This window comes from Lagenorhynchus albirostris, chromosome 2 (genome assembly GCF_949774975.1).
Source record: "Lagenorhynchus albirostris chromosome 2, mLagAlb1.1, whole genome shotgun sequence".
In the NCBI taxonomy this organism is placed as follows: domain Eukaryota; kingdom Metazoa; phylum Chordata; class Mammalia; order Artiodactyla; family Delphinidae; genus Lagenorhynchus; species Lagenorhynchus albirostris.
Genome location: NC_083096.1, coordinates 74,494,792 through 74,511,215, shown reverse-complemented (window position 1 = coordinate 74,511,215; position 16,424 = coordinate 74,494,792). Strand labels below are relative to the sequence as shown.

General features: G+C 54.4%; 1 protein-coding gene across 2 annotated transcripts in view; it reads right to left on the bottom strand.

Moving 5' to 3' along the window:
• KCNN3 (potassium calcium-activated channel subfamily N member 3) overlaps positions 1-13,778 on the bottom strand; it is a 176,353-nt gene extending 162,575 nt beyond the window's left edge. For both annotated transcript variants that reach the window (XM_060137371.1, XM_060137368.1), the window contains exon 1: positions 12,572-13,778. In XM_060137371.1, the coding sequence (XP_059993354.1) occupies positions 12,572-13,468 (897 nt within the window). In that variant the 5' untranslated portion in view covers positions 13,469-13,778. The remainder of the gene's footprint in view (positions 1-12,571) is intronic.
• Positions 13,779-16,424: the final 2,646 nt, after the last annotated feature.

Sequence of the window (16,424 nt, the reverse complement as noted above, 5' to 3'; positions counted from 1 at the left end):
AAGCCCACGCACTGCAACGACGAGTAGCCTCTGCTCACCATAACTAGAGAAAGCCTGCACCCAGCAACGAAAACCCAATGCAGCCAAAAAATAAACAAAGAAATTTATTTAAAAAAAAAAAAAAAAACCTCTCCAGCCCACCCCCACCTCCACAAGGCACCCACCAATCAGCCAAGCGCTCCTTCACTCCGGGCATCACAGCTTTCTTCCCCTTCACTCCTTACTTCCATCTGGTCCTCATGACCCTCATCCCTTAAAATGGCCAGTGGAGAAATTATCATCATCCTCAACCTCACTTCTCCCATTTTCCAGATGATAAAACAGAGGCCCAGAAACCAAGTTTCCTCAATCCTAGTCCAGGGCCTTTCTCTTCACCCACAATCTTTACTGGTGCTCAGCATGGGCCACAATCCATGTCACATGCTTTCCATACAGTGGTGCCTCATTTAATCCTCAGAACTGCCCCAGAAGTAGGGTTAGGATTAACCCCCAAGGAAGTAGAATCAAAGCATTGAAGCAACTTACCTAAAGCCACACGTGACAGTCAGGATTCAAACCCAGCTCTGTCATGTGGAAGCCTGTTCTCCTAACGCCAGGCTATGCTGCCATAACGCCAAGCTATGCTGCCATATATAAGAGGCGGGGGGCAGCTGGGAGATAGATACAAGGGAAGATGAAAGAAGTGAAGGCGAGGTGAACCCGCAGGGAATAGAGGGCGGGGGAACAGGCAGAAGGAATGGATGACTCAGCCAGGTTGGCGGGTCAAATCCAGGACACGTGTGTGGTTTTGTCTCCTATAAAACTCTCATCATACCTGTCATAACTTGGTCAATGCCTGCCTCCCTGACCAGCCTGTGAACTCCGTGTCTTGTTAAGTATTGAACCCCGAGAGCCAACCTGGCACCTGTCGACCCTCATGAATAGTTATCCACAAAAGACCAAGGGCTTGAGAAGCAAGGGGTGGCGGGGTTCTGGGATAGACATGGAGTGGGACCAACAGAGGAGAGCGGGGCAGGAGGCACTGGAATGCACATGAAACGGGATGGGCCCAGGAAGATGCCTGCTGGCCAGGCCGGCAACAGATGATCTGGCCAGGAAGGAGCACAAGGTCAGCGACTCTGTCTAGTCCTCTGGGCTTTGGTGACTAAGTCTGTGTTTGGAGTTTTCAGATTATACAATGAGAAAATTAACGATAAGAACAGCTGGCACTTCCCCAGCCCTTTACCATGAGCCCAGCGCTGGGTCTTGTCTCATTGGCTCCTCATGACACACATCCTCATCCCTATTCACAGATCTGGAGACTGAAGCTCACGGAAGTCAACTTTGTCATCTAGGTTTTACAGCCAAGAAGCTGCAGAGCTGGAACAAGAACACCAAAGCATGTCTGTTGACTGATCAGCTGACCCCTCCAGAGCCTGCGGGAGACCGTCCTCCGCCCCAGAGCCCAGCCTTCCCTGTCAACATACCCAGGGCTCATGGAGGTTCAACAGGCTTCTGCATCTAAGCTGAGAGCCTCCCCCTCCCTCTCCTCCCTCTCCTCCCTGCAGAGCTCAAAGCATCCACTGAGGCTCTGGTAAGGCTAGTGGGACCGTGAGGGTGGCATAAAACTAAAAGGGGTGGGGGTGGGCAAGGGGGGAGAGAACAAGAACAGCTTTTCTTTTTTTTTTTTTTTTTTTTTTTTTTTTCTTTTTGCGGTATGCGGGCCTCTCATTGTTGTGGCCTCTCCTGTTGCAGAGCACAGGCTCCGGACGCGCAGGCTCAGCGGCCATGGCTCACGGGCCCAGCCGCTCCGCAGCATGTGGGATCTTCCCGGACCGGGGCACGAACCCGCGTCCCCTGCATCGGCAGGCGGACTCTCAACCACTGCGCCACCAGGGAAGCCCAAGAACAGCTTTTTTGGCTTGAAAGAGCCCCAAGCCAGGAGGTGATCTGCAAAATCATGTGTTCAAGCCCCAAGTCCACTACTTCCTGGCTGTGAGACCCTGGGCAAGTCACCTAACCTCTTTGATCCTTGGGTCAGTCATCTGTAAAACAAGGATTGTTGTGAGGATTAGACGAGAAGAGGTGTGTGAAAGCACTAGTTGTAGGCCCTTCATAAATGTTCATTTTCTTCTCCTCCTCCATTTACCCCTTTTTACACTTCTAAGAGTTGCTTTGGAGTCATTTTTATGGAAGGGGAAAGAAGTATCCACTTTGTGAGAGAGGCAGGTTCTGCCAAGCAGCTGAGGACAGAAGCATGAGAGATGGTCCCCTCCACCCAAGAGGAAACCCTCATGACTCAACCTCCATCCTGGACTTGCTCTTCACTCACATCAATTTCATTTCACTCTTGAGGGATCTTTCCATCACTGGCACACAGCGTGGACCAGTCTGGTGTCTTGTGCCAAAATGTCCTCCCACCCGGCTCCGCATCATTACTACCCCAGGAGCAGCGGAGAGCATCTTGGCAGAGCTGAATGCCCGGTCCAGCCCAGAGCAAGAGAGGCAGGGAGTCATGGGCCCAGCTCTAAGGGTTTCTACAAACCCATAGCCACCGAACTCTCAAAAGAAATAGCATGGCAAAGCCTGCCACGGACCAGCGTGGACCAAAGAGCCCCCAGGGGCCAGGTCTGTGCCTAATTGAATCCTCCACCTCTACCCTCAGCAAAAGGAATTATAATCCCACTTTCCAAAAAAGGGGCCACTGCTCAAGGCCATACAGCTCAATAGCACATGTCCAGGATTTGAATCCAGGTCTGTGTTGAAAGTCTGAGCTCTTTTAGGAAGAGACAGAGAAAAACACATTTCATTGAGGAGAGACCCCTATAGCTGACTCACATCCTTAAGGGCACAGACCTTTGCACTCCTGGAACCTAGACTGGGGCCTGCCACATAGCAGATGCTCAGTGGGACTAAAACCCAGAATTCCTGGATTCTAGCTGCACCCTTGCCACTCACAATGCTGAGTGGCCTTGGACAAGTCACATAACTTCTCTGGGTCTTGGGATCCTGTAAAGAGGAAGATGGTCTCTGCCCTGCCTTCCTCATGAGGTGGGAGGCCTGTACAGGGGCCATGGCACCCAGGCTGGCACACCTGGTGGGCCCATGGAGCTTGGCCATTCAGGGAGGTATGGTACCACACCAGGCCAGATATGCCAGCAGCTGCCCCTGGAGGAGGCCTCCCCTGGGTCAACCCACCAATGCCATCCAGCTCTGAGCCCCTCCAAAGGCAGCAGCCCGACGCACAGCAACACGCCCTGCCCAAGCCCTCATCCTAGAGGAAGGTGACGTCACCCATGTCTGTGGCTCCGGGCATTCCCACATGTGGGAGCTATTCGGGGACTGACTGAGCAAGCCAACATCCTACCCGATGGAAGCCAGAAGAGAGAGAAAATGGCTAAGCCCCAATTTGTTAAAATCAGAAATCTTCTTAAAAGGGAGAAAAGGCTGTGCAAAAATCCCTGCTGGTGGAACCTTGCGAGGATGCAGGCAGGTGCCAACTCAGGCAAAGGCGCTAAGAAGAACTGCCATTTGTTGGCAGCCTGGGATGTGCCAGCCACTGGGCTGGCCACTTACCCAACCATTATCACGTTTAGTTCTCACCAGGCTGGTGAATGCCACCCTCTCCATTTACAGATGGGGAAACTGAGGCTCAGAGACTTTGAGTCACTGGCCTTATGGTCACCCAGCAGCACGGGGCTGCGCCAGAATTAGCCCCCAGCGCAGTCTCTTCCCCACTCCCCACAGTTAGCCAGCACATCACCTATCTCCTCCCCCTCCCTGTCTGTGGGATGGTCCTGGCCAAGACCCCCAGCTTGCTGGGCTTCTCCATTTATCAGCTCAAGCTAAACATCAATGATTCTGAAGATGCTGGCTGGCAGGCCTGGTGCCCATGAGCTCTGAGGGGCAGGTACCAGCCCATTCAGCCCCCGTGGGAGCGTCCTGTAAGACAGCTTTTCTGTTCATTTGACACTGAGCACAATGCCTGTCCTTTAAGAAAAATGCCCAACAAGCTGACTCAAAAATAACAGATGCCAATTTGCATATTATTTCACACATCATTTGCATGTTGTTCATTTAGTGTTATCACGGCTCTGCTCAGAATACAACTCTGGTTACCTTACAACCAGGCCTTGGGGAAAAAAAATGGCCTCCACGCAGGGCGAGCCCTGATCCCCTGGTACATCCCTCCCCAACCCAGCCGCTCTTTATGCTCCTTGGCGCCTGGTTGGGAGAGTTAACACCTGCCAGCGCAGAAAGGACAGGGAGAACCTTGATTCACGAGCCCTCACAACCTTTTGAATTCAAGATGGTACCCCACCGCAAGTCTTGAAGGAAAAATTATGTTCTCTTGAAGACATGTCAGGAAAGCCTTAGCAGTCTTTGCTTGCCCAGTTCTGTCCCAGGAAGGCCTCCCGGCTGGCCCTCCCGCTGTCATCCGTGCTCTCAGCCTCATTCTGCCTGGTCATCGTGTGTCCCCCTGACCTTCCTCCGGGCCTCCTGGCCTGGCTCCCTGGGCTTATTTTTGTCCTCTCTCCACCTGTCCGATTTGCAGGTCCACACCCAACGAGCTGTGCCCAGGCCACAGATTGCTGACGCTGAGTGTAAAATAACTGGGTCCCATGAGGTAAGAAGGCTCCAGAAGCCCAGGCCAGGCCATCACTGCAGCCCCACCTTCCAGGGAGCAGTCTGCTTCCCTCTTACTTGTGCAGACACACCCACAGGGACCCGGGCAGAAACAGGACCGAAGGTAAAGCCATTTGATTTTAGGAGAAAGGGGGCATGTGCCACACGTGTTCGCCTCTTCCAGAGCCCTTTTCTACAGCCACCTGTGCGGAGGGTGACACATGCACCCGCGCCCTCCACGGCTCTCTGGGGGACTCAGGGCTAACAGCATCATCTTCTAAGCACTGCTCTCACAAAAGCAACAGCTGATGGGCTCAGTGTGTGCCCAGCTCTGCCCTGGGTGCTATGCTGTAGGCAGGGGCTGTGATTCGCTCTGAACATCTGAGAAACAGGCTCCAGGTTCAGGAAACTCCCTGAGGAACCCCCTTAGGATGCTGCCGAGTCTGGATGCGAACCCAGAGCCCACGGCTGCAACTGCCATGCCAGGCCACCTCTGCCAATCAGTATTGCCTCTGAGAAAAGAAGAGCAGCGGGTCTTCAGGGTCTGAGGGTGCAGAACTCTAGGAAGAACTCTGAGCCCCTGGCAATTACAGTTATCAACTAAATATTAAATCCCAGGCTTCCCTTTCCTCCCTACCTGTCCCTGTGGATACCACATGGCGGGACCTCCAAGCTGCCCCTGCTCCATTCCCTACTCACTCTGCACCCTGTACCCTGGCTGCCAACGTTCTCACTCTCAGAAAGGCCCCCTGCACGTGACCCTGCCATCTTGGTCTGTCTAACCCTTCAGGGGCCACCCCACCTCCTACAGGGAGCCTCGCAAACATCCCGAATGACTGCCTGCTTCCTCAGAGCTCCCAACACCCCTGCAGCCCAGCCTGGATGGACGGTGCCTGGGTGCAGGCCCGACGCCCCTTGAAAACAGGAGTTGGAGGACCGTGGCTCGCTGTCTCGGTGATGGAACAGCAACAAATACATGTTTGATGGAATCAGAAAGCTTTGGAGCAGGGAGGGAGTTCAGCATCAGAGTCCAGCCCTCATTTTTAAGCTAGAGAAACAGAGACCCAGAGAAGTGAAGGGACTTGACAAAGGCCATACAACACGTCAGAAGCAAGAGGTGGAGGCATCTCCTGAGGGCTCCTTCAAAGCAGAGACAGGCCTTTCTTTAACATTAACTGCCGCTGACAGAGCTAAACAAAGCCTCACACCGGGGAAGTAGGAAACTGGGACTCAAGGATGCGGAAGAAAGTTCTAGAAGCAGGGATGGAGCAGCCCTTGCAGGTTCCCTCACTCAAATCCCCAGCAGAGGTTTCTGGTGGGATTTGGAACAGAGAGACGAGCAAGGCACTGGGGACCTGAGCTCGCGTTCTAGAACCATCTCTCCTCACACGGGCACCAGGAGTAGCCACTCAACCCCTCTGCAGCTCAGTTTTCTCATCTGTGAGCTACTCTGACTGTAATGACTCCCAGGCCGAGGTGGGGACCCTGAGGAGAAACAAACATGGAAATACCTTGGATGTGAGATGCTGAGCCCGCGCGGGTCACCCCAATAAGTAGTCCTGCAGCCAGTGCTGGAAAGGGGAGAGGAGGGCGACAGGAAGCTCACAGGACGACCAAGAGGCCAGGGAGCCGTGCGCGGAAGTGTCCCGGCCTGCTGGCTCTCGAGGGTGGAGGGGAGCCCTTCGGGGCTGCGTGAGGAGTCCTCCCGGTCCAGGCCTTCGCAGGGAGGGGTCTAATTCCACACCTTCCACCCTCTCAGCTTTGCCAGCATCACTCTGGGGCGGTATTACCAGGCCTCCAGGTGAGGAGGCATCCCGATGACGGACAGTGGGCCTGTCCACATCTCACCCTGGACCCAGGCTGCACCCAGGGCCCCACCCCCTTGCCCTGGCCACCCCCCAGGACACTGTCTCCTCTGGGTACCTGCACTGGCATCTCCCACCCTCCATCAAGCCGCTTCCTGCCTATCTCTTGGTAAAGTTCAGCCCGTCCCAACATTTTGCATCAAGGCTCTCATGCCCATAAACCTTGATTTGTCTCTTACGAATGATAAGCAATTTCTCCAGCAGCAGCAGGCAAGGAAAAAGGCCTAAACTTGGGAGTCCAATGGGCCTGGGTTCTTATTCCAGCACCGCCACCCACTAGCAGTGTCAGCTTGGCCTCATGACTTCATCTACAAAGGGTGCCGTGACCACCCCCTACCTCCAGGACTCTCGAGGATAAAGCCGGCCCAGTGAGGTACAAATGGTCCCCTCCTCCCCCGCCCCATCACCCAGAAGCATTCGTGGCCCATGCAGTGCCAGGCCCAGAGATGAAGCAGGGTGGTCCCTGCCCCCAGCTCCCCCTCTCTCCTTGCTCTCGGAGCCCAGCTGAGCTCCTGGGGGTGGAATGACAGGGTCGGGGGAGGGGGCACCCAAAAACCCATCAGCCTCCTCCAGACTTTCCTTACCAGAAAAAAAGGCACTAGAATTTTCCTCCCCAAAGCTCCCGAGAACAGTGCAGTCTTAGAATCATTATTTAAAGAGGAATAGGAGGCTTTCTTCTTTCTCTCTGTGCCTTTGGGGTTTTGAAAGAAAGAGAAGAAAAACAGCTACGAATGAATGAACGTGCTGGTCTGCCTGCCACTGAGCTGAGGAAGGCGGTGTTTCATCAATATACAGCCGCCCTCCACAACCCCTTCCTTTCTCTCTCCCTCTCTCTCCCTCTCTCTCTAGTACACACTCATTTTCTCCCCCAAATGTGCTTTACAAATAACTGCAACAAAACCAAACCTTCCAATTCTGATTTTACATCTCTCTCCCAGCCTCAGCTTCACCACAGAGGTTACTCCAATTGCTTTTCATTTTGTTTTTCTTTACCCTTATATTTTTTAGAGCAGATCTTTGGACGCTGGCCTCACAAATCCCCCTTCCTGCAAGCTCAATAAGGGAAATACAAGGCCATCCACCAGCTCTCTAATTAGCCTGTGTAGCCGATAAATGCCCTAGCAATGATGCCAGGGCCGGAGCAGCAGGGAGCACTGCCCATGGGGAAGGGAAGTCCGGATGTATTATGAAGTCTTTCCCCCGGGACAGTTATAAATAGTGTCATGACATGCAAAGGAGAAGCATATATAAAAGTTATCTGTCCCTTCTGTGGATTACAAACGTTTGGCTCATTTGCAGACTGTCCACAAAGGTTATAAATAGAGTCGCCACTACCCTGGGTGGGAGAAGGGGCTCGTTTTCATGCTCCCAGAGTCTCTCTTGCCCTCCTTGGACCAAGACGCTGGGTGTGATGATAAAATGTATGCCTGGGACCTTGGTGGCTGGCTCCCAGGCTCCTACCTCTAGCCAATCGCTTATAAAGAGTCTCCTGCCTTCTGCAACCCGGTCCTGCATGTCATCCCACAGGGAGGCTCCATGCAGAGGAGTCTGACCTATTCCTCCTTTCCCAGCATGCTTGAAACCACAGACACGAGTGCCCTGAGGCATCTGCTCCCAATCATCAGGACATCCCCCCACAGTCACCCCCCTACCCCAAAGCGGCTCCTGGGTCTGGCAGGAAGTGTGGACAATTCACCCAGCAGAGCCCTGGCTGCTGCTCTGCCCTTCTGCAGAGAAGACCTCCATGACAGCGAGGGCAGGGGAACAGAAGGGCTGGGACCAGTGAGCCCACTCAATCATTCAGGCTGGAAGCTGGGGGTGGGCCTCTGTGAGGTCAGCAAAGAGGTACAAGTTGGCCCTAAGGGGCCCCACTCTCTTGGAAGAGCGAACGGCCGATACAGAGAAGGCCGCCCTTTTCAGGGTAGCCTCCCACGAGGGGGCCTGAGAAAGGAAGCCACGCATGGAGTAGACAGGGAAGCCCCAGCATATCCACTCCTCCACCCACGGCCCGGGTGACCCCAGCAACAAGGCCCCCAGGGGGAGCTGGAAGAGCGGAGGGGCAGGAAGTTGGTGGGGAGGGCAGGAGTGGGGCACAAGAGGGGCAGAGGATGGGCTCTACCTGGGCAGTGAAACTCAGACAGATTGTGAGGCCGGAGGCGGTTAAGTGGTTTGAGGTTGTGCAAAATTGGTGGAGACAGAGAACCACCCTGCTGCTGTCCCAGCATTTCCCAGCCTCCCCTGGGCTGACCCCACAGCCCGACGCCCGAGGTCCCTGAGCCACCGATGACTTGCCAGCTGGACGGGGGCACCAGCTCAGACACCAGCAGGATGGCAAGGTGGGGAGGGGGCATCCACAGAGTCCCCAGCTCTCTCTGGACTCAAGTGGAAAGAGCACAGCAGGCAGTGTAAGACCACAAAGTGGGTGTGCCTCAAACCAGCTCTGGGAGAAAATAAAGCATGCCAAGAACGACTCCCCAAATCCTCATTCCTTAATCCTGACCAGCACTAATGTAGTAGACACAATGCCACTAAGACTCCTCAACAGGACCTCTAGACCTGGCCTATGATGGTGGCTAAGGCCTCAAGGGTAAATCCACCCATAAGGAAAACACCTGGACGCTCATTCGGTTCGGGGATAACCCAGTAGCACCAGAAGCCACAGCCTTGGCGTGATCACAAACAGCTCTCCTCTTACCGCAGCCCATCTTCCTTCCCCATCATCACCTGAGGCATGTGAGAGCAGAGCCAAGGACCATTCCGTCCTGATTTCTTATCTCCTCAGGCTGGCTCCCTTTTGCATTAACTGACTATGCTCAGGGGTCATGCCATTTTCCTTCTCAAGAGAGCCAGGCCTGCATGGTGAATTCCTCCCCCAGTAACAGATATCAGCCAAAGACAGGCAAACAGGAAGGCCACAGCCCCGTGGAAAAGAGCAGAGAACTTCCGAAAGCAGCAGCTCAAGCACAAGGTTAGTTAGCAGTCTTCATCATTTGGGGAAAAGAAAGTGTGTCCCTCTCCCCAGGGCCTTTGAGTGGGAACTGCCACCATCAGTGCAGAATAACCCAGTCTGGGTGGGGTGCCTGAGGCCACCCTGTCCACCCTCCTGCTTCCAGACCAGTTAGCAAAGCCAACCAGACACAGAGAGTTCTCCAGCAAAAGAGGCTGTTACCCGTCCCTCCCCAGGGTCCACTGAACATCTGAGTTCCCCCAGCTGTTGATTCTTCATTCTGAGCTAAACCCTCTTGTCACAACAGAGTCTGTTTTCTCTGCAAGGCTGGAGAACAAATGTTCACCTCCCCTACAACAGACCCATGCTATAGGTGGTTTCCAGTCAGAAGACCCAGCCCCATCTCAGAACTTCTCCCCTCCGAGATACAACTTCTCGCTCCACTGACAAGTCTTAGTTCCCAAGCTATCAAGGCCCCAACTAATTCTGGAGCCAGAGTTAGATAACAGAGGAAAAAGACATCTCTTTTCCTCTCATCTTCATCATTAATAACAATAACAGTAGGTCCTGTATGGAGCGCCTTACACTAATTCACTCTCCCCACTTGACAGCTGCGGAGACAGGCTCAGAGAAGCTACATGGCTTGTCCAAGATCACACACTGGAGGTGGCAGAGCTAGGATTCAAACTTTGGTCTGCTTCTTTAAAACAATCCTATTTGCTCCCAGGAGGAGAGGGAATAGCTACCTTATCCCCTCCTGGGTCCACAGGGCCTGCCGCAGACACCCAGAAAATACTTGTTCCAATAATGACTCAGTGCCTGGATGGATAGAGGATGGAAGGGCTGGTGAGCGGGTGAGCCCTGCTCATCACAACCGATACCGACCCCAAGGTGCACAGGAGGTGGCCGCCTCACGAGCTGAGGCAGGCAGGACTTCCCGGGTTGCTGCTCCCTCCATTCTTCCATCAGCCAGAGGGTCATCGATTTAAAATTAGGCAAAGCCCACCCCTTGGATCACCTCACCCTTCCTTTGCGCCAGAGTCTGCTGTCTCCGGCTCTGGGAAAGCCCCTTTCCCTGAATACTCCATCAGGGAGGCACCTGCTCTAGCAGCAACCCTCCCGCCCCATTAAAACAAATGTGCACAGACCAATCCCACGCTGGGAGCTGTCTCTAGGAAGGGCCATTCCCCTAAGAGCTCTGACCACAGGGTTCACTAAAAGAGAGGGTGCTTGTCTTGCCCCTTCTCCCCACCCCCCCAGCACTTGGGCCTTCATCAGCTTCCCCCAGCAAGGGCTCCTGGTCCCCAGGGGGTGCCTGGAGGGAGCCGGGATTGTGCCCAGGGCAGCTGCCAGGCCTGCCGAGGCTAGCAGCCCCCTCTCCCAGAGCGCCCAGTGGGAGAAGGCAGCGAGCAGAAGGACCTGCAGATTCAGAGGCTCATTACAGGGAATGACTAAGTGAGCTGCGATTCCCAGGGAAACCCCACTCGCTCCGGCTCACAGAGGGGCTCAAATCCTTGAGCCGTTTAGACGAAAGCAGCTTCCAGGAGCTGCCCGGGGCTGGGGCAGTCCTCTCTGAGCAGCCAGGTCCCTGGGGGACCCTCCACCTGGAAGTCTTGATTCTGGTTATTCAGGTCATCTGACAGGTCTGCCCCACCCCTTTCCAGAGCGGGCAAATCTGCCCATCCTCTGCTCCAGCTAGCGAGAGGCTGGGAATGGGGGAAATCCGATCAGCACCTCCTAGGTTTTTGTGGCTGGATTTCAACAAGGAATGTGACAGTCTCGCAGCAGCTGTGCCCAGCCTGAAACAAGCTCTATTTGAAACCTCCAACAGCTGAACCCCTCCCAGCTACCCGCTGCCCAAAATGACAAATAAGTAGAGAAATCCAAACAAGCAAGCCTGCACACACACACACACACACACACACACACACACACACACACACACACTCACACCAACAAATTGGGGGTGAAGGGTAGAGTGGGAAAAAAATCCACTTGCCCAGTGACTCCCCAGGTCTCCAAGCCTTCAAGCTCGCAGCAGGAGGGCTCCCAGCAAGCAGAGCTTTGACAGAAACCCACCTTCCTCAAGCCCCACTCCCTTGGAGGACGCGATTTCCAAGCCCACTCGGGGAGGGAAACCCCCTCCTCCGTCTTGGGACTGGACAGAGGCTGGGGCAGTGGGGCCAGCTCCCCCGCTAAAGCCGTGCCGCCGTTCTTCATCGGGGCGCGCACTCACACACTCATCCGTATTTATCCGAAGAAGAAGGAGTTGGGGTGGGAGGGGAGAACTGGGGCTGAGCCGGGGGCATGAGCTCTCGGGGACTCCCAGGAAGCCCTGTCATCCCATCCGAAGAAGAGGCACTCCCCCCGACCCCAGCTGATGCCAAGGCGGCGCCCATCTGCTCTGCCCGGGTAACACCTGTAGCCATTTTTATCAGGGGATGTTTACAAGGCAGCAGCAGGTTTATTCTGAGTCCTCTTTCCTGAGAGAAAAGACCGCTGATTTCCTCCGCCTACATTTTTACCCCATGCCGCCAGGAGACTCAAGTCACGGGTGCTTTTCTATTTTGCCCTAAGTCTCTCAGGGATGAGGAGGGAAACAGAAACTTGGGAAGAGAGAGAGAAGACAGAGAGAGAAGGGACTGGCATGGAATCCCCACCACCCCCCCACCCGGACATTTATTTCTTTTTTATCCTCGGGAAAATGGAGTGGAGCAGGGAGGGGAGGAGAGGAGGGGAAGTCACAGGAACTGGCAAGCACATCAAGGCGGAGTGTAATTAATTGGTGCGTTAAGCTGCTAGGTTATGCTTTAGTACGAGTGAGCCAGGAGGAAAGATGATTTCTCAGAAGGGATTCTTTAATCCTCCCTAACACAGAGTCTACAAATTAGACACAGTGTGTGGGGATGTCCCCCCTCCCAAGGAAGCAAGGAATGAATTCTCCCGGGATTAAGCAGGAAAACCATGGGAAGTTAGAGTGTTCCATATAATTGAGCAAACGCCTCTCCCCAGCACCACCATCTCTCTCTCTCCCCCAATCTCTCTCTCTCTCCCCGCCCCCCCCCAACTCGGCGCGCTCTCTCTCTCTCCCTCTCTCTCTTGCTACCTACATATTCCTTTTGTTCAAGGTATAAAGAGAAACTGCAGCCCCTACCTTTGAGTACAAACCCCAAGAGAGCTCGGTCTCTATCACCATAACAACAATTCCAAACATCCCAAAAATCAGAGCATAGTCACTCAGTCGCTTCCTCTTTTCAAACAGGGCCCTCCTGTGTCCCAGCTTATAGCCAATGTTTTGGTTTTTCCGCTTGTTGGCTTTGGGGAAGGTGGTGCTGCTGGCGGTGGCGCCGGCGTGCTGGTGGTTGTGGGCAGCATTGGGGTGATGGAGCAGGGTCTGGTGGGCATGGTTGTCCTCCCGGGAGGAGATGACGATCTCCGGGGGGTTGCTCGGGCTGAAGAGCTGGAGGGGCTGGCCCTCGGGCTCAGCCTCGATGAGGTTCCTCCGGGAGGCGCTGAGCCGGCTGAGGGGCTTCATGACCCCACCGCTGTACTTGCAGGAGCTCATGGCTATCTCTGTGAAGGGGTTGCTGTCCCGCCGGTGCACCAGGGGGCTGGCCTGCCGGTGCCGGCCTCCTCCACCAGGCCCACTTGTGGCTGTGGAAGTTGGAGAGTGGCCAAGCAAGTGGTCATTGAGATTGAGCTGGCTGCCTTGCCTGGAGGAAGGGTGGAGGATGGCGGTGGAGTTGGATGAAGGGGGGCCCCTGAAAGCAGTGGGAGAGGAGTGTAGCAGGCCGGGGTGGATGGGCTGGCTCTGGAGTTGGGCGAGCTGAGACAGGGGATGCGGCTGCTGCTGCTGCTGCTGAAGCTGCGGAGGCTGAGGCTGCAACGGGGGTCCTGGGGGTTGCTGGGGGGCTGCTGGTGGTGCTGGTGCTGGTGGCGGCGGCGGTGGCGGCTGCTGCTGCTGCTCATCCCCGGAGGATGGACAGGGGCACTTGGGGTCTTCATCCAGGTCCCCCACCCCGGAGTCATGGAAGTGCCCAGAAGTGTCCATCTTGGGGCCTGGCTGGATTCCCTGCAGCACAACTCCCCACCCCAAAGCCACCCTCGTTCCAAAGATGTCCTCAAAGGAAGCCAGGCATCCAAGCTCCCCCACCAGAGTGTCTTGGCTCCAGTCCTCTCTCTTTGGCTTGCTCCGGTTCTCTGGGGCTGCCTGGAGTCCAGACGCTGCCACTCAAGAATGCATTGTACTGGGCAGGGAGGGAGGGCAGGAGGGGAGCTTGGAGAAAGAAGAAGAAGGGGGAAAAAGAACTCTGTCTCAGGAGGTGGTCCTCTAGGAGCGTGTGAGGCCAGGTTCAGCTTCACTCCTCGCTGGCTCAATAGCTTTGCTCTCCTCCTCCTGCCACTGTTATAGGGTAAGCCAAGCCCACTTATTAGCAGCCGGTCTCATTGGCTTGTCTTAACTCTCCAACCACCTCCTAACTCCGCCCCCCGCATAGGCTCCTCCCCGAAGGAGGGGCCTGCCGCGCTCCGCTCCCAGCCCCAGTGGCAGCGCAGCGAAGGCTGGGAAATGTAGTTTCCGCTCCCCACCCGGGAGCTGAGCAGCTGCCCTCTTTCCTCTGACAGGTATGGCAGAAAGCCGTCAGCGCACGGCGATACGAGATGTAAGCGCACGCGGGGCGGTGGCGAGGAGGAGCAGAGGTCCTCCTAAGGAGGGGAGCTGTGCATCCTGATGCGGGGGCAAGAAGCAGGAAGACAGTTATTAATGGTCAGGGTTTGCGATAGGTTGTTTCACACATATTATCCAGCTACATCCTCCAAACACGCAAGGAGGTGGGCATCGTGTTCCCATTTCACAAATTGATGCTCAGAGATTACTAACAACTTCAAGGTCACAGAAGCAGAGGGAACCCACATCCTCCTGACCCCAGGTAAATACTGAACTGCCTGCAATATGTGTGCAGGAGCATCTGTTATTTCTAATCTTCACATCAATCCTATGAAAATGATGTCATCCTTCTGCTTTTACAGATGAAACCCGTTTTTTAAAAAATCACTCAAGCACAGATAAGTAGCTTGCCAGATGTTACCCCGTTTGTAATTAAGGATGCTAGAATTCGAACTCAGCTCGGTCTGACCCCACAGCTCCTATACCATCTCCCAGGATGCCTTTCCACTGTGATGCTCAGTGCACAGTGGTTGCTCCATAAATATTGCTCAAATGAGGGGTGGAAAGAGCCAGAGAGAAGCTGTGGAGGAAGAACTGGCCTCCCCAAAGCAGGATGTGTGAAATGGACTATGGCTCCAGCTGGACTTGGAGTCATGGGAAGGTCTGGAAGGAAGACTGAAAACCCCCGTGGTCGCTCCCCACCTGATCTGTCCCATGGAGCTCTGAGAGTCAGAGCTGGGAACAGCTGCTGGCTTCCCAGGTTCAGAACCATCATCAAGTATTTATTAAGCTCCCACTGTGTGCAAAGGGAGTTCCAAAAAGATGGGACCCAGCTGAATTCATTTCCACTTCTAACGGCAGCTGACTTAGGGATCAGTGAAGAAGGGGCCATTATGGGATTCCCCAAGCACACCTGGGGTTTTAGGAGGGAGGCATCTTCCTGCCTGGCTCTTGCTTCCCCCATCACCCCTTGGCCTCTGTCCAGCTGCTTCTCTGGTAGGAAGGGGGAAGAGGAGGAGAGCCATGCATGCACACACACACACAGATACACGTATGCAGGTGCACCTATATACATAGGTGTGCACTCACTGGCCCACAAACACGTACACACACACACACACACACACACACACAGTGAGGTTCTAAAGCAGTTCTGAATGGTGAGCAGCAAGTGGCCAGGTCAGGAAGGAGCAGGGCTCCCATCAAAAGAGCCCAGAGTATCCGCTGTATGCCAGTTCTCACCTCTCCAATCCCCTCTCAGTCCAAATGATTGAGAGCTAAATAGTACTTGTAAGTCACAACCCCAGAAACCTGAATAATTGCAACTACACCTGATAATCTTGATTACTGTTATTATTATCAATGACATGGTCACACCCCCTGCCACTACAAGTCATAGCGCCGGGGCTCAGACACAAGCTGGGGTCTCATGTGTTTTCTCACAACCATGCCGGCCCTCCGGTACCCTCCACCTCACCCCTTCCGGCATGCCCTGACTGCTCTCCCCTTCCCTTCTGTCTTCTTGGTTTCCCTCCATCCATCCCCAAACAGAGCCACCTGTTTGGTTCAAGGCTCCAGATCATATACTTAGGCTTAATGATTTCCTAATAAATTATCATTACTATGTCATTAGTAGCAGAAATATGCTGTTAGTATTGCTTCTCAGGGCTGGATACAGCATCTGGGCTGTGAAAAATCAATTTTTAGGGGCAGACTCCAGGTCTGGGCATTTCTGTGCTCACTCCACCGCTATGACCTGTCTTCTGCCTCAGTTGACCTTTCTGGGCCATCCCGGCTGTACCAGCTGGATCCCATAGGGACTGTTAGAATATGTCCTGCTATCATGGAGGGGGATAAGAAACACCTGGCGGGGGTGGGGGACTAAACTATACCAGAGCCAAAGCTAGAGATTCATCTGGAAATGGGCTGGAGCTTGACAGCTAATGCCACCGATGCAGCTCACGCCCTTCAATACAGCCACCCTATGGGAATGCGAAGTGAATGATATCATGGTTAGAGCTTGAGCTCTAGAGTCAGACTGCCCAGGCTGGAGCCCCTCTCTGCCATGCAATGGCTGTGTAACCACAGGCAGGATAACTACCTTCTGATCCTCAGCTTCCTACTCTATAAAATGGGAGTGGTAAGGGCCCCTACATCATGAAAGTCAGTAGTAGTGGGCTATCTCACCAGGCCACACACGCTGCCCAGAAGCTGGTGTGCTGGAGCTGGCTGGTACTGGCTCCTAAAAGCCAAAGGTGCATATCTCTTCCCAACTCCACAACCAGTGATGTCACACTGATAGCTTGAAATTAGTGATGATGGGAGTGTTTACACCTGCAAA